At 36.0% G+C, this 22948-nt stretch overlaps 1 protein-coding gene across 4 annotated transcripts in view; it reads right to left on the bottom strand.

The window, feature by feature from the left end:
• Nucleotides 1–299: 299 nt before the first annotated feature.
• The window catches only part of HBS1L (HBS1 like translational GTPase), an 85172-nt gene continuing 62523 nt past the window's right edge, over nucleotides 300–22948 (bottom strand). For 2 of the 4 annotated variants that reach the window (XM_032844817.1, XM_032844820.1), the window contains 10 exons: nucleotides 22196–22342; nucleotides 20321–20395; nucleotides 19643–19760; nucleotides 18457–18525; nucleotides 15603–15707; nucleotides 11781–11871; nucleotides 11247–11355; nucleotides 5083–5183; nucleotides 2074–2218; nucleotides 300–964 (listed from right to left, as the gene is read on the bottom strand). In XM_032844817.1, coding sequence (XP_032700708.1) covers nucleotides 953–964; nucleotides 2074–2218; nucleotides 5083–5183; nucleotides 11247–11355; nucleotides 11781–11871; nucleotides 15603–15707; nucleotides 18457–18525; nucleotides 19643–19760; nucleotides 20321–20395; nucleotides 22196–22342 — 972 coding nt within the window. In that variant the 3' untranslated portion in view covers nucleotides 300–952. Of the gene's footprint in view, nucleotides 965–2073; nucleotides 2219–5082; nucleotides 5184–6740; nucleotides 6858–11246; nucleotides 11356–11780; nucleotides 11872–15602; nucleotides 15708–18456; nucleotides 18526–19642; nucleotides 19761–20320; nucleotides 20396–22195; nucleotides 22343–22948 lie in introns of those variants that run through there. The other 2 variants (XR_004381163.1, XM_032844819.1) reach the window with 2 other exon arrangements.

The following is a 22948-nucleotide window of genomic DNA, read 5'->3' on the forward strand; positions in this document are numbered from 1 at the left end:
TCGAGCCCTGTGCCAGGCTCTGCACTGGGCATGGAGCCTGCTTAATGTTCTCTCTCCCTCTACCCCTCCTCTAAATAAATAAATACATAAATAAATAAACAGGAGAAATAAAATTATGGTGAGAAATGGAGGAGGTAAAATTTGACCTGCTGTTAGGAAAACAAACAAACAAAAAAACAACAATTCATGTGGAAGAGCCAAGAAACTTAGGTGAAACAGATCCCATGAAATCCTTAAGTCATTCTTAGCAATGGTGGTAGAGAATCTCAACAGAATCTAAGAAACAAAACACAGTCTGCTGTTATGCTCAAACTAAGGCATTTTATTAAAGCTGGCTTTATACTTTAAATAATATCTTGGTTACCAAAGGGACAGTTTCCACTAATTCCAAACTAAGATTTCAAAAGTTCATTTGGTAGAAGAAGAATATTCTTATGCTCAATACCAAACACCTTTCCTATAATCTTCAGGAAATCTTTTTTTAGTTAACTAAACAAACAAACAAACAAAACCACCCAGGTTGAGTATTAACTGCCTCAACAATCCATTTTATTACTTTTCCTTAAAATGTGTGCAGTAAAGTTGAACACTGTAAACATTTGTGGTATGGCTGGACATAGAGTTGATTTCATGACGACTGAATGCCTTCTAATACATACTTCTGATGGTTTACATAAACCTCGGCAAATCCATTCACTAACATTTCAAAGGGAAAGCCAGTTGTTTTAATGAAAGTGTAGTATTAGCCTTTCTTTGCCATTTGGCAACTTGAAATTTTTGCAGGAGTGATGATTAATACTTCTTTGCAGCTGGTTATATCATTTTAAGTTTCTCTCTTGTTTAAAAAAATAACCAACTGCACATTATTCCTTTAACTTGAACAATTGGATTCTTTAAAAATAGAGGTTAGCTATTTCATTGCATTTGGAAACAGGGTAGAAATTTTGACCCATCATTCTTTTATCTGTAAAAGAAAAAAAAGAAAAGGTGCTATAATTTAATCAGTCACATTTTAAGAAAACAAAAGGAAAATGGCAGCAACATAATCATTATGTTAAGATGAAACTTCTTTTTTCCTGTAACTTTTCCCCTTTTCCAGTCATGCTATTTCTAAGACTTACTACAATCTCTCCATTATTTTCCACAAGAAACTATCTTATTTCTAGAATGCTCTTTTAGAAAGAATGCTTTGGCTGACTGTGAGACCGTGCGTGCCAGTTACTGTGCCAAGCGCTTTGTGACAGCCCTTTCACTTTGCAACGGTGGGAGATAGGTTCTCATACCCAGTTTTTACAGGTGAATGAACTGAAGGAGAAATGTGCTTCTGCTGCTAGGACTCAGTGGGGCGGTAACAAACTTGGGCAGCTGAATGCCAAAGCCTTTCACAGGTTGCATGTGTAACTAAATTTTGATGCAACTTTAACAGAGCCCAGTGTTCAAAGTAGACATCCCATTAAATACAGTGAACAATTTTTATGCAGAAAACAGCCACATGAAGTTCATTATAAATATAATATTTCTAAGATTTTAGATTAATCATGATTGTGTGGAAGAACATGTAAATTACTGAAGCTTGCTGGTTCACCAATGGCTATTTTCTTCAAAACTCAACTGCACCTTACATGATACAAAAGATCCCTTTCAGAAACATTCATTGAACTTTCTGAATGGATTATTTTAAATGCATAGAGAACAAGTTATTTAAAGAAAAAAAAAAAAAAGTAATGAGAGCTCTTCCAGCAAACGAAATCACCTCCCCCAATTCATTTGACTCTTAAAGACTGTGTTCACATAATCTGTATTGCTTACTTACAAATCTATTTTTCAACAAAATTACTTAAATTCTGAGAAACATTATTTGTGGAGAGGACAGTTCAGAAGTGTCATTATGAAAAGTTCTAAAACCCAACATTTTCTTGCCATCATTTAAAAAAAATCTAATATAAATTTAAAAATCTTGTTCTACTACTATAACTGTATTCCCCTTAAGTCATAAACTCTCAGGCATCATTCTTATGAAGTAGGTACAGAAAAGACACCTGGACCCATAAGCCACCAGTCCCCTCCCAATACCTCCGTGACCACGCCTGCGGCAATGGTCGAGCCGCTGTAGCGCAGCATGAACCTGCCCAGCTCCTTGAAGTCTTTGTACAGCTCCAGAGCCACTGGACGTTGTGTCTGCAGCTCCACCAAGGCATTCTGGCCTTTAGTCAACAGTCTGTCAAATAGAAGGTGGGTGGGGAACAGGGATGGCCCATACAGGTGAATAAAACAGTAACAACTGAAAAATAAGTATTTCACATTCGATCAACAAATCAACTTTCAAAACCTTCAAAAGAAAAGGTTTTTATAAAATGAAAATATACGCCTTTATATTTTTTTGGGCTAGTTGAAAGAAATGAGAGGAATGATTCTAGATAGAAGAAATGTTAGCTGGTTCATTTTACACATACTTTTTTTTTTAACCAATCTTCCAAATACAACTCTTGAAGGATCTTATAACCAAATGCTCAAGGACCCTCCACCAAAGCTTTCCCTTTCATTCCTCATGGAACTGAGAGGTTCAATTAATAAAGAAAGTAAGAAAGTAAGGAACTGTCATTTTAAAAGAGGGATACAATATAAAATTCTAACAGGTAGATTATGTGTTAGGAAAGTTACCTATGAAGAGGACAATCTCCTAGTGCCAACAGACTATTCTAAATTTCTCTTTCCCTCCCTCCTCTCTCTCTCACATAGAACAGTGATTCTTTAACAGGGGTTCAGAAGAAAATCACATAAGATTGTTCCACAATATGGTGTTTGTAGGACATGAAGGTGGGGGGGGGGACAGACACAGGAGACATGAGCCTGACTGTAAACCGTTTCATACAAATACATAACAAAAATCCTTGTGTATGGGCTCATGTAAACTTACTGGTGCACTCTGAAAAGGATCTCTAGTTTAATTCTGATGTGCTCTAGAAGGATAGAAGATAGCAATTATAGACTCTCCTTCTGCAAGGATAGAAGATAGCAATTATAGACTCTCCTTCTGCAAGATTAGTTCAGGGACAGACAGATTAGAATAAGCCAAACTCAAGTTTCTAAGAAAGTATTCCAAAATTTCCAAATATTGGTTTTGGGCAATTTCAGTCCAAAGTCCCATTCCTAAGAAAGGGAATGGAGAAAGGAGAGCATCTAATATATTCATTATTTGCACTTAAATATTGTTTTTAGAAAGCTTGATTCCATTCCACATAAAGTAGTTGAGTCTACAATATCCTTGAAGTGGAAATGAAGGAGAAAGACCAAATTATACTGGTGCAAAATAAGAGAAAAGCTACAAATAAGGTGCCAGGGAAAATTACTATGAAAATATATTAAAACCTAGCATCACTGAGCAAGGACTTTGTAGCAGAAGCAAGGAGGGGAAAATTCAGGATTAGATGTGATGAGTCAATTCTAGATTAAGAATTCTCCAAATCACTTGTGTGATGGGTCAAACAACCTGGCTTCTGCCAAAAATAACATAGTGTACATGAATCAAGGTACTAGATTAAAACCCTGAGTGCTCCCTTACTAGCTCTGTGAACCTGAACATGTTATATAACCTTTCTACACCTCAGTTTCCTTATCTGAAAAATGGGGAAAATAGCACGTGCTTCATAGGGTTGCTAAGAATGTATATCATGTGAAAGTAGTCATGATAGAGCCCAGGAAACAGTGGTCCTCAAGTAATGTTAGCCATTAGTTACAGTTCTCAGAACGAGAGCCACACTCACGCCAGAAGCTAAAGATTCGGGTTAAAAATAAAGATCGGTCACTACATTGAAAAATGTGCAGAACTACTGAGTCATTAAGCTGCACATCTGAAACTAACACAACATTGTACAGTTCAGTAAGTTCTTAAAATTTATCTTAAAAAATAAAATAAAGGACTACCTGTAAGAGAGAGATTAAGGAGCCCTTTCTTCATAACTAATGGAGAAACAGGCCTGGGTTCAGAGCAGTGTGAAGACTCCCTTCTTGTAGCCAACCTATGAACCCACTAACTCCCTCTGGCCTCCTACACAGGTGCAAATGAGGAGGAACACCCAAAGACTAAAAAAGGGGGATTTTGGATGGGATTCCCCAGGGGGCTGAAGTGAGGAAAACCCCAAAGCTAGAGCAGCCCAGCCAAACTGTGGTTACCCTTTATTGAATTAGGATAAGAAACTTAAGTTTCTCAGGAAGCACTTCCCTTGAAAAATCCCAACCTTATCCCAGCCAAAGGGACCTGTCCACATTTAGGACTGGATATTAATGGTAATCAGAGGGTAACAGGGCACCTGGGTAGCTCAGTCTATTAATCAGCTGCCTTCAGCTCAGGTTATGATCCCAGAGTCCTGGGATCAAGTCCCACATCGGGCTCGCTGCTCAGTTCGGAGCCTGCTTCTCCCTCTGCCTGCCACTCTCCCTGCTTGTGCACAGGTGCACGCTCTCGCTCTCTCTCTCTCTCTCTGACAAATAAATAAATAAATAAATAAAATCTTAAAAAAAAAAAAAATCAGAGGGAAACAACATGGTGGTGATAGCTCAGCTTAAAGCTCCAAGTGGATTCTGAGCAGAAAGAAAATAATTCCTGGAAGCTACACAGTATGTAATTCACTTTCTTCTTAGCATAGGGAATGATTCTCATTAAGAGAGTGACAAGATAGTTAAGAGGAACACTCAGCTGGAATTTGGAACTAGTGGCTAGACATAATTCAAATTCATTCTTTAAAATGCAGAACTGATTTTTTTAAGTGCCCTTTGTTTTTACATCCTCAGTATCTAGGGCCTGATGCAAACATATAAATTTATACTTAAATTTTTATACACCATTCACACCCCACTGCCACCATCCACAACAGAAATTATATCTAGCATTCATACCTAGGTAGGAGCTTAAATAGATGTTTTGTGTTTCCTTTAATCTAGTTTTTTTTTTGGGGGGGGCAGATTTCAGGAGCAAGTAAAAATAGACTTCACTTATCACAAAGAGAAATACTATAAAAATGAATTGACCAGTAAAAGATCTGCTAAGTTGCTTGTGTTCACTCTGTGCATTAAAATACTCACTTTGGCTTCTTCTTTGTGACTTCACCTGTGCTTTTGTTTAAGACACTAATCAGTCGTTTAATAACGGCAGGTTCACTGACAGTCTGGTAGTGTAACAGCACCTAAAACAAAAAATTGTCACATCAAAACACCCTTTACCGTACATTTGTGGCCTTTCACTCTGACAGTCACCTGTCATCATGTTATTACAGCCAGCGCTCCCACTGGGAACTTCCAGGGTCTCCAGCTGCTTCCTCTAAGTCCCAGTAGTCTGCCCAGGGTGCTCCCTAACTTACTAAGGTAAAGAGGTCACGGAGCCAGTTCCAGCTTCTCCTCCACCACACCTCACTGTGTGAACCTTAGTAGATCACACAACTTTCTTTACAGGACACCATCAGACAGCGCCCCATGGAGGAGATGCTTGAGGAGATGCTCAACAGATGCAAACTGCTCCCTCATGAGAAAGAGGGAAGGGGGATCTTGTCATAGTCAGCAGGACTTAATGTATTCACTGTTGGATAATGAGAATAAAAGACTATGTGGGAGGGTAGACAAGCTTTGAAGTCGGGACTGATTCTACAGTTTCCAGGTGTATGATTTAAGGCAAGTCCTTAAAGGCCCTTTACCCCCAACACCTCCAGCCTCAGGCTCCCCACCACTGAGGAAAATCCGATGATGGTATTTTGAAGTGGTGCCCAGGACATGGTAAACACTCAGTTAACTGATGACCTCAGATATTTGCTATTACTGTTCATGTTTTATGTGTAAGGAAGTTTAGTATCAAAAAGGCGAAGTGACTTCATGTGGCCATGACGACATGTTTCAGAGGTGAATTTTACGCTGAGGTCAACTGGAAGCAGAGCCGGACTGGCTATCCTGATTTAAATAATAAGCGCTGAGTGTGCAACCTGCCTGTGGTAGGGTAGTGGGAAGACCAAACACTAAGGAAGTGGCAAAGCTACAGTTTAACTGGCTTGAAATACCATTTTATGCTGCTTGCTTGAAAAAACACTGACGCTTCTACTATGAAACTGCCTGGCTCAAACAGTTTGCACGTTCAGAAAACAGAAATACCCGGGGGACCTAAGGATCCACAATCCTGAACTCTGTAATTTTCTAAAAACCGAGTCTTTCAATCAGCTCTTGGTTAATTCTGTCTACTTCTCTCTCTAGGACAATGCTGTCCACAGTCCAGGACCATCAGCTCTCACCCGCGTTAAGATGCAGGCTCCTTACTGCTCTCTCTGCCACCACTCTTGCCCCCTCTCACCCATTTCTCATATGTCTACCAGACTGATTTTCTAAAAGACAAACTTAATGGTACCTCCTTGCTTTTTAAAATCACAGAAACTTTAATTCCACCACAAGGCACCAAGGCTCTTCTCAATCTGACCGTCACTTTCTTCTCCATCCTCATCTTTCTTCGTCCCTCTCGCATTCTCTGCTCCAGACACATAGCGCTTCTACCCCCTACATGAACCAAGTCCTTACTAATCTTCAGGCTTTTACACGTATTATGCTTCTGGCCAGAACACATCAGCTTCATCTGGCTAACTCTTACTCATCTTACTCTACCTCTCTTAGAGTATTAAGCACTGCTTCTTACAAGAAACCCGAACCCCCAGTCTGAGATAGATCCCTTCATCTGTGTTCTGTAATCTCACAATGTAACATCTCACCTTTATTGTAACTGCTATTTTAAGTGTCAGTCATCCCAGGTAAATATAAACTGCATAAGACTAGGAACTATGTACACCAGTGCAGTGCCAGATATTTAATCCATGCTGAGTAAATATTTGTGAAATAAATAAAAGTATGAAGGAAAAGAACACCTAAAACACATGGAGTAAATCAGTCTTGTGGTGTTCATTTTTTTAAGGCACAACTGAGCCTCTATCACTCTGCAAAGGCAAATTAGTTTTGGGTTTTTGTTTTTTGTTTTTGTTCTGTATTTTCGTCTTTTGGCATTTGACCATTATAAACTGGAAACATTCTAGAAAAATTTAACAATCAACCCTTAGGGGAAATCCATAATGCATGATAAAGTCACATTTGGGCATCCAATAGATTCAGGGGTCAAAGAGCACCAATGTATAACATCAATGTAGGTCTACAAATCTAAGAAACATTTCTTTTGCAACAAACAAGTAAATAAGCAGATGTTGGCTCAGGTGTGACTAAGAAATTGGTACTGGTCTCCAACCACGGCTTGCCAAATTTGAAACAGAGGCACACAAACCTAGCTAAGCTTCTTCTAACCTATTTGTAAACTATGTGTGGGTTTCATCCAATGAAGTGGATAAAGAATGGGTTGTGGCAGTATGGGGTTAAGTTTTATTTGTTATTTATCTCCACACCATCTTACAGGTAATAGCTCAAAAACAAAACAACAACAACAACAACAAAAAAAAAAACCCTGTGGAACACACGAGTGAAAAAAATCTACATGTAAGTAAGTGGAAAGTAATTATATATCATCTTAATATTTAATTCATATTATATATAACCAAAGTCATCTATAATTCAAAAGAGTCTGCAGCCTAATGTAAAAGGAAAAGAAAGTACTGGATTTCAAAGTGGACAGTACTGAGTCTGAGTCCTGGCTTCATCTCTTCTCATTCGGAGAGCCACCACACCTGAGTTTCCAATCCCTCATCCTTAAGTGAAGACAACACTAACATAAGTGCACAATCTTATCGGCAATTCCAAAATCCAAAAGATTGAAAACCTAAGTTTTCCTAATTCTGCTATACACCCATTTAACTAGTAAAACAGCACTAGCAGTAAGGCAACTTACAGTCCTTATTTATTTCACTTAGCATTAATATTAATAAGCTCTGGCACAGAATGATTAGTATGTTTGATTACAGGGTGTTGCCCATTCTCTGTTAGGGGTTTTATGAAACGTACATGCATCACATCACCCTTCTATCATCTGAATATTTCTGCATTCTGAAACACAGTAGCTTGAAAAGTTTCAGGTAAGGGTTGGGACTCTACATCATGTGCAGTTGTGAAAATAAAATTATAAACTATAATGAGCTACGTAATCTGTTAGGTGGCAAAATGAGCCAATTATTATTTTCCTTATACCTCCAGGTAACCTATATTACAAAGTTATCAATGAACGTATAGTCATTTAGTTTGCAACAAGGATGCCAAGACCACTCAACAGAGAAAGGACAGTCTTTACAACAAATGGTGCTGGGAAAACTGGATATCCACAAGCAAAAGAATGAAGATGAAACCTTACTTTACTCAAGTACAAAAAATTAATTCAAAATAGATCAAAGAGCCAAACGAAAGAACTAAAACTAAAACTCAAAGAAGAAAACAGAGGGGAGAGTTTCCTTGATGTTGAATCTGGCAATGATTTCTTATACATGACACCAAAAGTATAGGCAATCAAAGAAAAAGATAAAGAGGACCTCATCAAAATTAAAAACTTTTGTACATCAAACAGCACTATTAAAAGGTCAAAAAGACAACCCACAGAATAAGAAAATATCTTCAAAGCATTTATCTGACAAGGGATTAATATCCAAAATAGATAAAGAAGTGAAAAGATACCCAACATTACTAGCTATTAGGGAAGTACAAATCAAAAGCACGATGAGATACCACTTCACACCCATTAGAGTTTGCCTATTATAAACAAACAACAAAAATCACACATCCCCCAAAACACACACACCCACTAACAAGTGTTGATGAGGAAGTGGAGAAATTAGAACCATTGTGCACTGCTAGCAGGAACATGAACTGACACAGTGACTATGGAAAACAGTTTGGTGGTTCCACAAAAAGTTGAACACAGAATGACCGTGTGATCCAACAATTCCACTCCTAGGTATACACCCGAAAAAACTGAGAGTAAGGGCTCCAACAGATACTTAAATACCGATGTTCAACTGCCCACAGATGGAAACAATCTTAATGTCCATCAACAGATGAATGGATAAACAACAGGGGGCGTATACATAAAAAGAACAACATTCAACCTTACAAAGAAATGAAATTGTGATACATGCTACAACACCAATGATCTCTGACAACATTATGCTATACTAAGTGAAGTTAAGTCAAACACCAAAGAACAAACTGTATGAGTCCACTTATAGGAGGCACCTGGAATACACAGACTCATAGAGAAAACAGAATAGCAGTTGTCAGGGGAAAAGGGGAAGGGATAACAGGGAGTTATTGTTTAATGGGGACAGAGTTTCAGGAGGGGATGAGGAAAAAGGTCGGGAGATGGATGGCGTTGATGTGAGTGTACTTAATGCCACTAAACTGAACACTTAAAAATCATTAAAATGGTAAATTTTATGTTTACAAAATATTTTACCACAATAAAAAAAAGCATGAATTTAAAGTCTAACACATTCTTCTATTTTTTCTTCTTAAACTGAGTTTATCATATAAACCAAGAGACACAAATCTATTTCTGTAGTGTTAAGAAATTAGTCCCTGAAACAGTATTATTTTAATTGCCTAGGAAGCCTTTTTGTGATTTAAAAACAAAACAAACAAAAACTGAAGGTTTCTTCCCACAAGGGGTAGATTAAATGACGAAACACGACTGTTTTTTCTGAAACAAATTTCATCCGGGGATTCGTCAATCAATATACGCGGGTGGAATCGCATACAAGAGCACTGACAAACTTTCAATTCATACATATTTTTAAGAAAGTACAGTAGACAGGAAGACAGTATTACTAAAGAAAGTAACTACTGACCTCTCGACCTCTCTGCCTCTCCAATGGCAAAAAAATTATTGCTGCATGAGTAAAAACACGCAGTAACCAACCTCTCCAGCTTCTCCCCATTGGACATATTGCTTTCTAAGAACGGGGGCCATTCATTCATAGCAAATTAGCTGTAGTTTCTTGCCTATCAAACATGAATTCTAAATATTTAAAAATGAAATTATTTTCAACTAAAGCCATTTTTTTGGGAGAGAAACTTTTACTCCTTTTTTTAGTATATGGGAGAAATGGAATATGGATTATAAAACTAAAATACTTCAACAGTATCTTATAATTTTTATCTGATCAAACTTACATAGCAATAATTACAAAGGATTATAATCAAAGCACACGGTTATCTCAAATAAAGGTGTATAAGTATAAAATGAATTTAAATGAGCTAAATAAATTTATTCCTGACCCCTAAAACATTACCACTAACTAAATTAAGTTTAAAGGTCAATTATTATTCTTGTCTTATTTTTATTGCAATGATGCATCAAATGGTGAAAACAATCTGTATTTCCAAAGGCAAGTCATTTAATTCCACGGAGACACATTTTTTTGTCCTGCAAATCTGTGCTACATAGGCTGATCAAGAAAAGAAAAGCCTAGTCTAGGGGGAAATGTCATCTGTTAAGTGGCAAAAACAAAGTCTCAAACTATAAACAGAGTATGGCCCCCAAACATCTGAAAAAAAATTACACATAAGAGAAGGAACCCACGTAATTCACAAGCATTATGTCTTCTGGCTAAGTAACATTATAGTATAAAATCCCCCTCCTCCCCATTAATGCGTATGTTTAAATGATGCTGGACAATAATAATCTACCAAACTAACCTCACAGCCTGCAGGGTTTGAACGTGTTGCTTCAGCCCAATTAAAGTTAACTCTATGGCAAGCATCCCCAGAATAGACTCATAAATACCAACGTGCACACATAAAAAAAAAAAAATCACTAAATTGTAAAGTGTAGAGATAATTATGTATTATGTAATTACAGAATATTCTTATCTTTTGTGTGTTTTCCAAAGTTTTATATATATTACTTTATGATAGGAAAGCACTATAAATAAGCATACTAAAGCAAGAACAGAAAGACACAATCTGAGATTAGTCAAATAACCCTAAAACACAATAAAAAAATTTACCATTTTCCCCAGATGAATTTGACTATTATTATCATTAGTTTGTATCCTACTGATTATAGTTCTTCTTAATGCCCCTTTGAAAAAATCCCCAGCCTCAAGGACCAAAATAAAAAAGTAAAAATGACTTTCAAAGTCTAATGTCATTGTTTCTCTGGATTAGAATATTAAGATGTTAGTTGAAAATAACTAGAGCATTATCACTTGGAAAGTAAGTTACTACTTTTTAGGATGAAGTTACTTTGAAGTTTACTTTGAATCGACGATAACAAACATTTCGAAACTTACAGGAAATCCTTTAGTGATAGGAATTTCAATATTAAAGATGAGGATTCGAGCTCTGAAACGAGTACAAGCTTTAATAGGTTCTTTGGGGCCACAAAATATGCAGCCAACACTGTAACAAAACAAAACAAAACAAAAGAGAAAGAGAGAAGGTAGTTGGAGGAAAGGTAAGTATACATCCAATAGCAATACCTTTAAAACCATTTACAAAGTAAAACAATCAAGTAAATTGGAGATTTTTACTAAACACTCCCTTTTGGGTTAAAGCATAGCTTTATACAATTATTAACCTTACACCATTTTTATACATTATAGTTTTCATTCAAAGGACATGTCAAGTACACATGCTACATGTATTAATTTCAGTTTTAAACAGGTTTTGCTCACCATTCGTATGTTTCTACAAGTGCCTATTTTTGGCCAAATGAAATTCAAAATTAATACTCATTCTTTCAGTTTAGCGAGTGAACAGCAAAATCTATGTTTTGAGGTCCCATATCCAAAACAATGGTTGCTTAAGTTCATTTTCTCACTCACTTAATCTTGATGATATCCATGCCAACCAACGTAAGACTAACATGATCACCTGCTGCCGCCCAGTCGACGGGTTCATCGTGCAGAGTGATTCCTGGAAATGAGTAAGAACCAAAGCATACAGTGAAACACCTCGATATCAAATCATAACAACCAAAAGCGCTTGGCTGATTTATGCTTCATCAGTCACTACTCATCATTTTCAATATGAATGGATTGAGAATGAGAAGTGTAACTGTGAGCGCCGAGGAAAACACACTTCCTCTACACTTGACTCTTCTAGAACACCACCCTAAACATAAAGTGACTCTTATTTGTCCAAAAGAGGCTGAGTTCAGCTTAATTAATCAAAATTTTAAAACTCATTTATACAACCAGTATATTCCTTAAACACACCTCATTCAAACAGTTCACTTACATTAACAGGTACAAGCGTAATAATGCAATTCAAATTATTTGATAACATAAAATATGGGACTAAGGAAGGTGTCCAGCAGTATTTTATTCTCTTGAACTTTGCTTTTAATTAGACAACCACCTCAACAGTCACCTGAGTTCTCTGAGGAACTCTTAGGGCATCAGTGCTCAGTCAGATGGTGCTCTTCACAGGTCCCTTCACTACTCCTGGCTCAAAAGAAATGCTTCCCAGAGAGAGAGGTGAACAATGATAACTGACTACATGAAAAGTGTAGGAAATTGAATTCAAAAACGGTCCCAGGTGTTGCTATATACCTTTATTACCAAGGGATAATCCTGGAGAACAATTATAAAGGGCATTACTCAGCTACCTTATTCAAAAGCTTTTAAAAGGTATCTCGTATTTTCTGATTCTAAGGGGAAATAAAAGGGGTAAGTTCCTTTCCACTAGAACTTGAACCTTTTGATGAAGACACTACACAGGCCAACCACTGTGAAACAGTGGACTGATGTGTTTTTAGTAAATTATAACTCATCCTTATCTTTCTCAAAATACTTACTTTTTCCATGTAGCATACTCTTAAGAAACTCTTAACTAAGTTTCTTTTAGACTTTTTATGAGTTCAAGGAGAACTTTAAGAACTCTGAGACAACTTATAGTTTTATTTAGAATTTAATGTATGTACACAGCTGCATTAATCTAAGAGGGGCCATAACTTTCAACAAGGCATCAGAGAAGTTCTTGACTCTAAAAAAATGTTAACAATTATGATATGAAGAAATGTTTGTTAAATTTGCAACTAATTAAATTTGGTTTTAAAATGTAAACTTAAAGTGACCATATCTGATTTGTGCTCTGAAATGTGGAATTGAACACAGGGGCTAGCTACTTACAAACAACAGAGATTGCCTTTAGCTTAAGATTCTGAAGAGCTTTCATACTAGAAGTCAATTAGCAATATAAAATTGTTTAGAGGCAATCTATCAACTGATTTTTTCCCTCTAAACATGTTACACTGTCCAATATAGGATATTCATCTTCTTAAGGACCTTCTTCACTGGACAGACATCCCACAAAGAAGTTCTTTTGTAACAATCCATGAACCTGATATGTTAATAAAATGAAAACTTAATTTAGAATTTTCATTTGTTGGTAGCAGACTTATTCACTTCTCTCTTTTAGGATACTAAGGGTTAGTGACAGAATTGTTGAGATAGAGGGTGCGCTGAAAAATCAAGTAAATGAAGCAAAAGCAAGAGTTTGAAATTGAGGACGGAGAACTTCCAAGTTGGGTTACAACAGTGGCTGTCAAGGAGTGGGGAGAGCTCAGGTGCTTCTGATACAGCTACCCCTTCAGATTAAAGATAAACTGTTAAGAGCTTTTCTGGTGGGGAAGGGACAGGAAGGAGAAAGGAAAACAATGTGGTACTTCCAGAGGTAAATTATGATTTCAGAGGTCACAAAGAGCCAATCTGTAAGGTCCATGATAATTTTAGGATCATGGTTTTAATTCATGCCTATTGATTATTTTAAAAATTCTTATTCTCAAAAAAGCTCATTAACATACAAAGAAATTCATATTTCAAAAGTGTTGTAGCTCTTGATCACTTTAAAAAACAAAAGCAGAGATGTGAACTTGTAAACAATACATCAACGGAAAATGATTCTTTTATGAAAAGCATGCATTACTGGGGCGCCTGGGTGCCCCAGTCAGCTGACCTTCCGACTCTCAGTTTCGGCTCAGGTCATGATCTCACGGTTGTGAAGTCGAGCCTTGTGGGGCTCCGCACTCAGTGGGAAGTCTGCTTGAGATTCTCTCTCCCTCTGCTCCTCCCCCTGCTTGCACTCTTGAGCTCTCTCTCTAAAATAAATAAATCTTGGGGCACCTGGGTGGCTCACTCGGTTAAGCATCTGCCTTCAGCTTAGGCCATGATCCCAGGGTCCTGGGATCGAGCCCTGCATCAGGCTCTCTGCTCAGTGGGGAGTTTGCTTCTCCCTCTGCCTCTCCTCCTGCTTGTGCTCGCGCTCTCTCTCTGTCAAATAAATAAAAGCTTTAAAAAAAATAAATCTTTAAAAAAATATGTGTGAATTACTTTTTATCTAAACAGAATTTTCATGATTCCTAGGCTGGCAAAAAGAAAAAAGTAAAATGGAAGTAACTTCGGCTTTCATTCCCTTATTCATTTTTAAATTTAGTTTAAACTCTGTTACCTAAACAGATATTAATTTCTTATAATCTTTAAGAAATCAGCTTTTAAAGTAAGAAAATAAATTCAAACAAAATGTACATTCAAATTTATGAGCCAGTCAGGTACAACTCTGGATATAAACTATAAATAAGAGTAACAGAGGAGGGGCACCCAGGTGGCTCAGTCGATTAAGCAACGTTGAGCACTCAGTCGATTAAGCTCTTGGTTTCAGCTCAGGTTGTGATCTCAGGGTGGGGAGATCGAGACCTACACTGGGCTCCATGCTCAGGGGGAAAATCAGCTTAGGATCCTCTTTCCCTCTCCCTCCGAAACTCCCACTCATTCTCTCTCTCTCAAAACAAATACATAAATCTTTTTTTTTTTTTTTAAGACAGAAGAAAAGTACTGAAATCTAAAAACTTTTAGCATTCTCAGTATACTTTAGTTTAAAATTGTTACAAATTATTACTCTATAGTATAAAACAGATCATCAGTTTCATGTTGAAGATGGAGGCTTAGTTGGAAGTTAGATTAAGATAAGTACAGAATTCTAAACTTTTAAGCAGAATTTGGAAGAATAACACATACACTTGCAAGTACAAAGGATCTGAAGATAGAAATAGTTATCGGTCATTATGAAAGGCCATATATTACAGGTGGGAAAGCAGGACTGTGGCACGTTAGCTCAATTTCTCTTTTCAACATTAAGAGTCTCTGCATTTGCATCTTATTTTCTTAGGTTTGTGCAAAAAAAACTTTTTTGGTATAAACATGATCAAAGCTGTTAACTTATAGTAATTCTGAAATACACATTTCAAAACAACACAGCACAGCAAGCAGTCTGCTTTGTTACTGTCTAGCGCCAGGATGGGGTTAGATTTAATTTCTGCTACCGAATACTATTTTAAATGTATCTCTCAGGTGTCTATACATCTGGTTAAATCCTAACCAGGCTTTAAGAATCAGGAAAAAAAAAAAAAGAAGAAGAAATGCTACCACAGTTAGAATGTTCTATGTACATTTATATACACATAGTCACAACAGAAAAAATCGTTTAATGTTTTCACATTTTTATCTTCAACAGTTAGTATCACTTTGACAGTCAGTTACAATTTCACTAAGAGGTTATTTACTCAGGAGTTAATAACTAAACTACTTTTTAAAAATCTGCTGTCTCAACTTAAAGGTTTTTAGCAAAAGAATCTTGCAGAGGAATACCTTTTGCAGTACAAGTTTCATTAGGAGGCATTGCTAGTAGTCGGTCACCAGTCTGGATATAACCAGCTTCAATTTTACCAGTTACACAAAATCCAGATCCTTGATCTGCAAAACATGCCCAAATCTTACAATTCATACAGCAATGTTATCTGATGATTGCTGCTGTCAGCTACAGTTAGTTACAAGGAGTTAAATAAGACTAGCAGTGCCATGAACATTAAACAGTGATCATTTCAGAATTTTTAACATATATACTAAATACAGCATACCACATTCTACTCTAGACTTCCCTACAAATCAGAATATTCATGTGATAAAAAGTGAAATTCATTATTTTTTCAAATATTTACTGAATGCTTACTAAGTACCAAGTCATGTACTAACCCAAAAGATGAAAATATAAGCCCCTACCCATAAAAGGTTTACTCCAGCAAAGAGAAAGACAAAAACAATTACACTGTCCAGAAACAAGTATTATTTAAAATGCACAATGAAAATAGAAAAAGGTACACAAAAGAATCCATGATGAGGGGAATGACTGCACTTTAACTGGGTACTAAGAAGGGGAAAGAACAGGAGTTTACTGGGTACTTATGCATATGGGTTGAGGGGTGGGGTGAGAAGGAAAGCACTGCTGACCCAGGACACTGCGCAGGCACGGAGTCATAACTGCATGTGAGATGTGCTAAGACCCACATGTCGCTCATATGACACGTTTATGGGACCACAGGGAGAAGGAGGAAAAGGGAAGACATGAGGCAACAGGGATAGGCAAGAGACAAATTAATAAAGGACCCTCATAAATCATGCTCAGGGCTAGAACTGCATCCTCAGTTAAAGAATAGGAAGGCAGTAAAGAATTGTGAACAGAGAAGTGACATGTTGTTATTTCTGTGTCAGAGAGGAAGGGAGATTGACTGAAATGCATACACTGCAGACAGGAAGCAAACTCAAGAATGTGGGAATACGGTAGATATTTGGGTGATGAGGTAGATGACAGATAATGGCAAAAAGGGAGAAATCTTAAGATGATGGTGAGATTTATCTCACATTTAATGTGAGATAGGAAATTAAGGAACAAGATCCATTTAAGGCTTGGTGAATGTAAAGTGTCTACAAGACATTCCAGAGGGCACCAATCACATCAAATTCCAGGAAATGGGAGCCCGGGAGCACAATCCTTGTGGAGATGTCCAGCAGCGGTTAGCACATGTACCCAGAGAGTAATATACGGATCTGGGAACCATCAAGACGCAGGAGGTAGAGGACCCATGGATGTCTGTCTGAAAACAGCAGGTAGACTAAGAAAAAGACTGAAGCGATAGAACACTAGTTAGGAGTCAGAAAAAGAGGAGCCTGCAAAGAAGATACAGAAAAGTCAGAGAAACAGGACAGCAGGAGAAAGTGGGTCACAGAAACGGACGGAGGAAAGTTTTAAGGCAGATATGGCTACCAGTCTCGGAAGTAATGCCAAATTCAAGTAAGGTGGAAGTAAGACAGAACTGAACAATGAGTACTGGCTTTGGCAACCAAAGGGTCATTTGGTAATGTCAGTGGGAACACGCTGACAGGGAGGAGTGTAAGAAGCCAGGAAGCAGCCCAAGGAGAGAACAAAAGATGAAAAAGCAGAGTCAGCAAATATTGTTAATCAAAACATTATTTTTGTATTTTGTATTTCAAATAGATAACAGGCATTCTAAAAAAGCATTATAATATTTCTTCTACTTCTAGAATTGGGAAGCCAATAATAATGATTCATATCAATTTCACTGAATGATTTTTAGGGAAGCACCTTCATTCATCCACTTATTAAACATTTATTAAACATGTACTATGTGCCAGGCACTGAGCTAGGTCCTGCAGATAAAGACACAGAAGAGACAGTACTCACCCTTAAGGACTTCACAATCTAAGTTAAATAAAATGCACAAAAACAATTATAAAACCGCACAAACAATGCAATGACAGAGGATACAGAGAACATGGAGGGGCACCGTAAGATATGTGCATGGGTGAGCCTATCAGTTACCAATTTATTGCTGCTCAGCTCTGAATCCACTCTGCACTGCCTATTCTGTGATAACGGAGATTTGGGAGACCACTGACATCTGAACTGTAATGATTATTCCAACATACAGACTGTATCCTTTTAGTTATTAAGACCTTTATTTCATTTCTGTTTTATAGTTTTCTAAAGAGGATCTTGTACACATTAGACTGGATGTACCCTTCGGGATTTAATACAACACCTTCTCTAGCATGGCCTTCTAAGTTTTTCCTCCTTTGCATACTCTTCTCAGTCCTCCGGTACCAGACAGAGTTTCCTTTCATCTTACAGTCAGTCACTCTTTTACCTTACTAATATTTCTTTATAATCAGCTTATCTTTTTACCGATATATGGTATCTATCTCCTGACTGGACCCAGACCGCTACAGATGGGTAGGAGATGGGCAAGTGAAGAAAAACAGAACACTGGGGAGCAAGAGTGGCAACAAAGACTCCATGTGGTTAAGAGATAGTTACCAATCCAGTCTGGCTGAAGGATACAGAAACAAAAGAGATGAGAGAAAAAAACACAGGAGGCTAGAAAGAGAAAAGATAAAGAGGTCCACACCGGGAGGATGAGTATGAGCAGGGGAAATGACGTAAACTGAAGCAAACTGGAGAGTTTTCTGGGCAGGAGAGCTAAAGAACTAGAACTATGCACTTCAAGATTAATTTGGCAATGATCCTTACGCTGCCACAGAGAAGGGAGAATATCAAGACAGTATAATAATTTCGTCTAAGAAAAGAGGTCAGGAGAAAATAAAAGCAGGGGCCAGAATGAAGCAGCACTAATGAGGGAGCACTTACCTTTGAAAACATCAGACACACATAATCTAAAAGGCTTATCAATAGATCGCTGAGGAGGCTTGAAAGAATCTGGAAAAAATGGCAAAAAAAACCCAAGATTTAATTTAAAAGTAATTTGTGACTCCAGCCCATTATAGACCCGAGTCTCCCAGAAAATAACTTTCTTTTATAATTACTAATAGCAAATTGACTTTCATTCATATAACACTTTCATTCATATAACACATTTATATAACATATAAACTAATGTTTATAAACATTAGTTTATAAAATGTTTTCATACACATTATCACATTTAAGGTTAACAACAGTCTATAGGTTAGGTAGGGTAGACCTTAGCCTCATTAACTAAAGAAAGAAAATGGAGTATTAGTTGAAATACTGCAGATGATTTCAAAATCATAGGTGCGTAGGGAGGATGGGTTTTAAAAGACCTGGCAACTTTTCAGGATTACTTGTGGAGACTCCTGAAGGTGAGGATCAGGAAAGAAAATGTGTTTTTGTTTTTGTTTTGTTTTGGTGAGTTTTCGATCTTCTTTACGTATCACTTTTTCAAAAATAGTTTAAGCTAAAGAAAACGCTTGGAGTTTTGCGCAGGCTGGTGAGAGTTGGTAAAAATTGTCACGTGTGTCTGCTTGTGAGAAGATGGTCCACTAAAGAGGAAGTCGTTAAATAACATGGGTATGTGGGCGTCTTAAAACTCAAGCTATCTGGTCTCCACCACCCCCAAAGGATAAAGAAAAATAGCTGCTTTAGGAAAATGAAGAGTATTTATCCAGTCATTTCCAAATTAATAAAGATGAAAAGTAAGATACTCATTAAACTGAATCGAAAACATTTTGTTATTCTTGATTTGCCTTTGAAATACAAATTTCTTAGTGATGCCCACAATATGTGAGGCTTCCTCTTTGGTGTGATGTCACTGACCTTCTTATGTGATGAAGGTGAAATCACTTGTCAATGCAAACTGTATTAGAAGTTGATGAAATAAAGCTTTGAGTTTGAGAAATAAAGATATATTTTTAAAAATTATATATATTTATATTTATTATATAAAGATAATACCCTAGCTCTTCTGATTATAAATCCTATGCTTTTTCACATACAACAATGCCTCCCAACAAGAACTGTAAATAACAATATCAAGCTTATAAATGCATCAAAATTAGTATGGCAGTATACTTACCAATTTGTTCTAATAAACAAAGTCCTTTATACCATTTTGTGAGTTCATTTGATTGAGATCTTGTGATTAGATTTTCACCACTGAGACCACTCGTAGGGATAAAAGCTACATCACTTTCCTATTAAAAAGGATTGAATATATGAAACTTAGTACAACACTGCTTTCAAAAAGTTAAAAGGCTCACTATTACCATGCTGCACCTAGTCTGTAAATACAACAATGTACTTTTTTAAAAGTAGTAGAAATCAAAGAACCAACAGTTTTCAACTGTTTTGATTTTGTGGGAAACTTAAAAATTTGTTCCAAAACACTCAAAGCATTTTTAACCTGGTAACATAGGCATATTTCATTCACACTTTGCTAGAGAAATTCCTCCCCACTAGTTTCCACTGTAATGGAAGTATAGTTTCCATTCCTCTGTGACCTCCCTAAACCTATCCACCTAACTTACTAACTGCAGAAAAGTCTTTTATTTACATTAAATTCAAGCCAACTTATAAAATGTGCATTTTCTATGGTGAAGTAACCCAAAAAACATAAGATATATTTGCTACCAGGCAGAAATAAAAAACGAAATTAAACATACTTAGTAAGACAAGAACACCAAATATTGGGTTTTTCTGCCATATCAGTAAGATGAGACTTGAGGTTAACTATATAGATTTAAAATTATCTTACCTTAAAACCTGCTTGCTTAAGAAAGTGCCCAAGCTTTCCAGTAATCTCTTGAAACCTTTCTTGTTGCCAATTAACCTGATAAAGATTCAATTTTTAAAACTACACTTCAGACCATGCTATATATAAAATTTAAATTTCTGCAATAAAATGTAAAGCAAGACAATAAAATATAAGCATAAAATCTATTAAATATGAAATCTATTAAAATATAAACTCAGAGTATGAGATCTTACTATTAACATCATCTAAAAATAACTTTTCCTACAACAGAAAGCCCAGAAACAAACTTCAATACACACAGAATGTTTTGTATATGCTGTAAGTGATTTCAAATTTAAGGAGACAGAGTGAATAATTTATTAAACTGTGCTCAGACCAACTGCTGAAGTAAAATAAAATTATTGATACACCCCCCAAGCCAAAGAGACTAAAAATGTATATGTGATATGAACTCTGCATGCTGTAGTATTTAGGGTTAAGTGTAACAAGGCATAACTTACTTAGAAATTCTTGTCAAAATAAGATGAATTAATGGGTAGACACGGAGAAGACAGACAAAGATGCCATCAAGTACATAGAAGAATCTTAGGTAATGGGTATAATATGGTATTTATTATAGAATTCTTTCTACTATTCTTTCCTTTTTTCTATTCTCTGTATTTGAGAATTTTCAAACTAATAAGAGGTGTATGTAATAATGATACTGTAAAAGAACTATGTAGAAAAATGCAGGTGAAAAAGTATCTGATCCCAGGGTAAGAAAGTACCTAATCATAAAAAAAGAATCAAAAGAAAATACTTATAAATTTGAATATATGTCAAAACACGCAAAATGAAAAGTAAAATAACAAATTGGGAAAGTATCTAAGACAAGATAAAGGACTAATATTTTTAATAAATAAATTACATTTAAAAATTGCTAAGAGAAGTTTTAAAAAGAGCGAATTATATAAATAATTCCAAAATTAAAAACATAAATGGTTAATATATAAAGTATATTTAAATATCAACATTCAAGTTAACAAAAAAAGAGACATGCTTTGCATATCAAGTTGGAAAATAATCACTTAATAATAGCAGTGTTAACAAATATTTGGGAAAGTACATATACTATATTGTGTTGAGAGTAAGTAACTGGAACTTTTCTTGAAGGCATTTTGATCATACATATAGCAAGTCCTAAAAATGCATATGACCTTAGGTGCAGAAATTCCCAAAGAATAAGCTTTTTCTAAGTACACATACACACACACACGTCTGGAAATATTCACAAATAGGGGATTATTTGAATAAGTTACATATATCTTTAAAACAGACTAGAAAAAAGCTATAAAAACCACCTGTTCATACAAAAGTTAATTACTTGGAAACATGCATAAGAACATTATCATTTTTTTAAAAAGGATATAACAAAACAGATAACATAACATAACACAGCATTATGAAGAAAAATATTTTTACATATAAAAATAAACAGATGGATCTGCAAAATGAAAAGTCAAAAGATTTCAGGGGGAAAAGGGGAGTTGGAAAATAGGTTATTTCAGGTTTCTTTATACTAAATTAAATTGTGTATTATTTTATAATTAAAAACAATTTTAAGATTTTTTTAAATTTAAATTCAATTAGCCAACATATAGTACATCATTAGTTTTTGGATAAGATTTTAAAATTAATGTTGGAAGTTAGAGAAGACATCTTTTTGCTTAAAAATTACTTGTATCTTATGTATTTAATATGAGGATCATGAATTCTTTAAATATGGCCACCAGACTGATAAGATGTACTCTAGTGACCTCTGAGGTCCTCGATAGGGCAGGATAACATCTTAACTAACATCTGAAATGAAAGGAATGCTCATTTGCCTTCAAATACCTGATCCATCTTATTGACTGCAACCGCAAGCTGGGTGACTCCAAGAGAGCGAACCAAGAGGCCATGTTCTCGTGTTTGTCCCCCAGTCTCAAACCCAGCTTCAAACTCCCCCCTGCTGGCGTCCACAACTAAAATGGCTACATCTGCCTAAGAAAGAAGAAATAATCAAAACTAGGAATAACATCATAGCATTTTAATTCAAAGGACAGATTAGTTGATTAACTATGGTCAGACTTTAAAGGTAGACTTTAACCTGACCCCAAGCCCCAAAGCAAACCAAACAAAAGACTTATACAGATGGATTAAAATTTAAACATAAAAAAAAAAATACTAGTATGTGGCCAAAAATAATGACATAAAAAATTTTTAAAAATTCCCATATTTGATTACATACTAATTAAAATATCAAGGCAAAGGAAATACATAAACACAGTTAAAACATAAAAAATAAGTAAAATAAATATAAATAAATAAAACAGGGACAGATATTTGTAAAAGTTATAATCAATATGAACTTTACTAAAACAGGGAAAATAGACACAGCTCTGTAGAAAAATAGTTAAAGGGTACAAACAATTTGCTCGAAAAATACAAATGGCCGAGAAACATGAAAAAATTCAAATTCACTAGAAACCAAAAACAAGACATTAGAAATACATGAACATATTCTTTCCTTCTCCCACTTTCAGAAATCACATAAGCAAGACTTAAAAGACAGACTGATTTACTATAGGCAAAGGCACAGTACCGCCT

This window comes from Lontra canadensis, unplaced genomic scaffold, assembly GCF_010015895.1.
Source record: "Lontra canadensis isolate GAN:19392208 unplaced genomic scaffold, GSC_riverotter_1.0 scaffold156, whole genome shotgun sequence".
NCBI lineage: Eukaryota > Metazoa > Chordata > Mammalia > Carnivora > Mustelidae > Lontra > Lontra canadensis.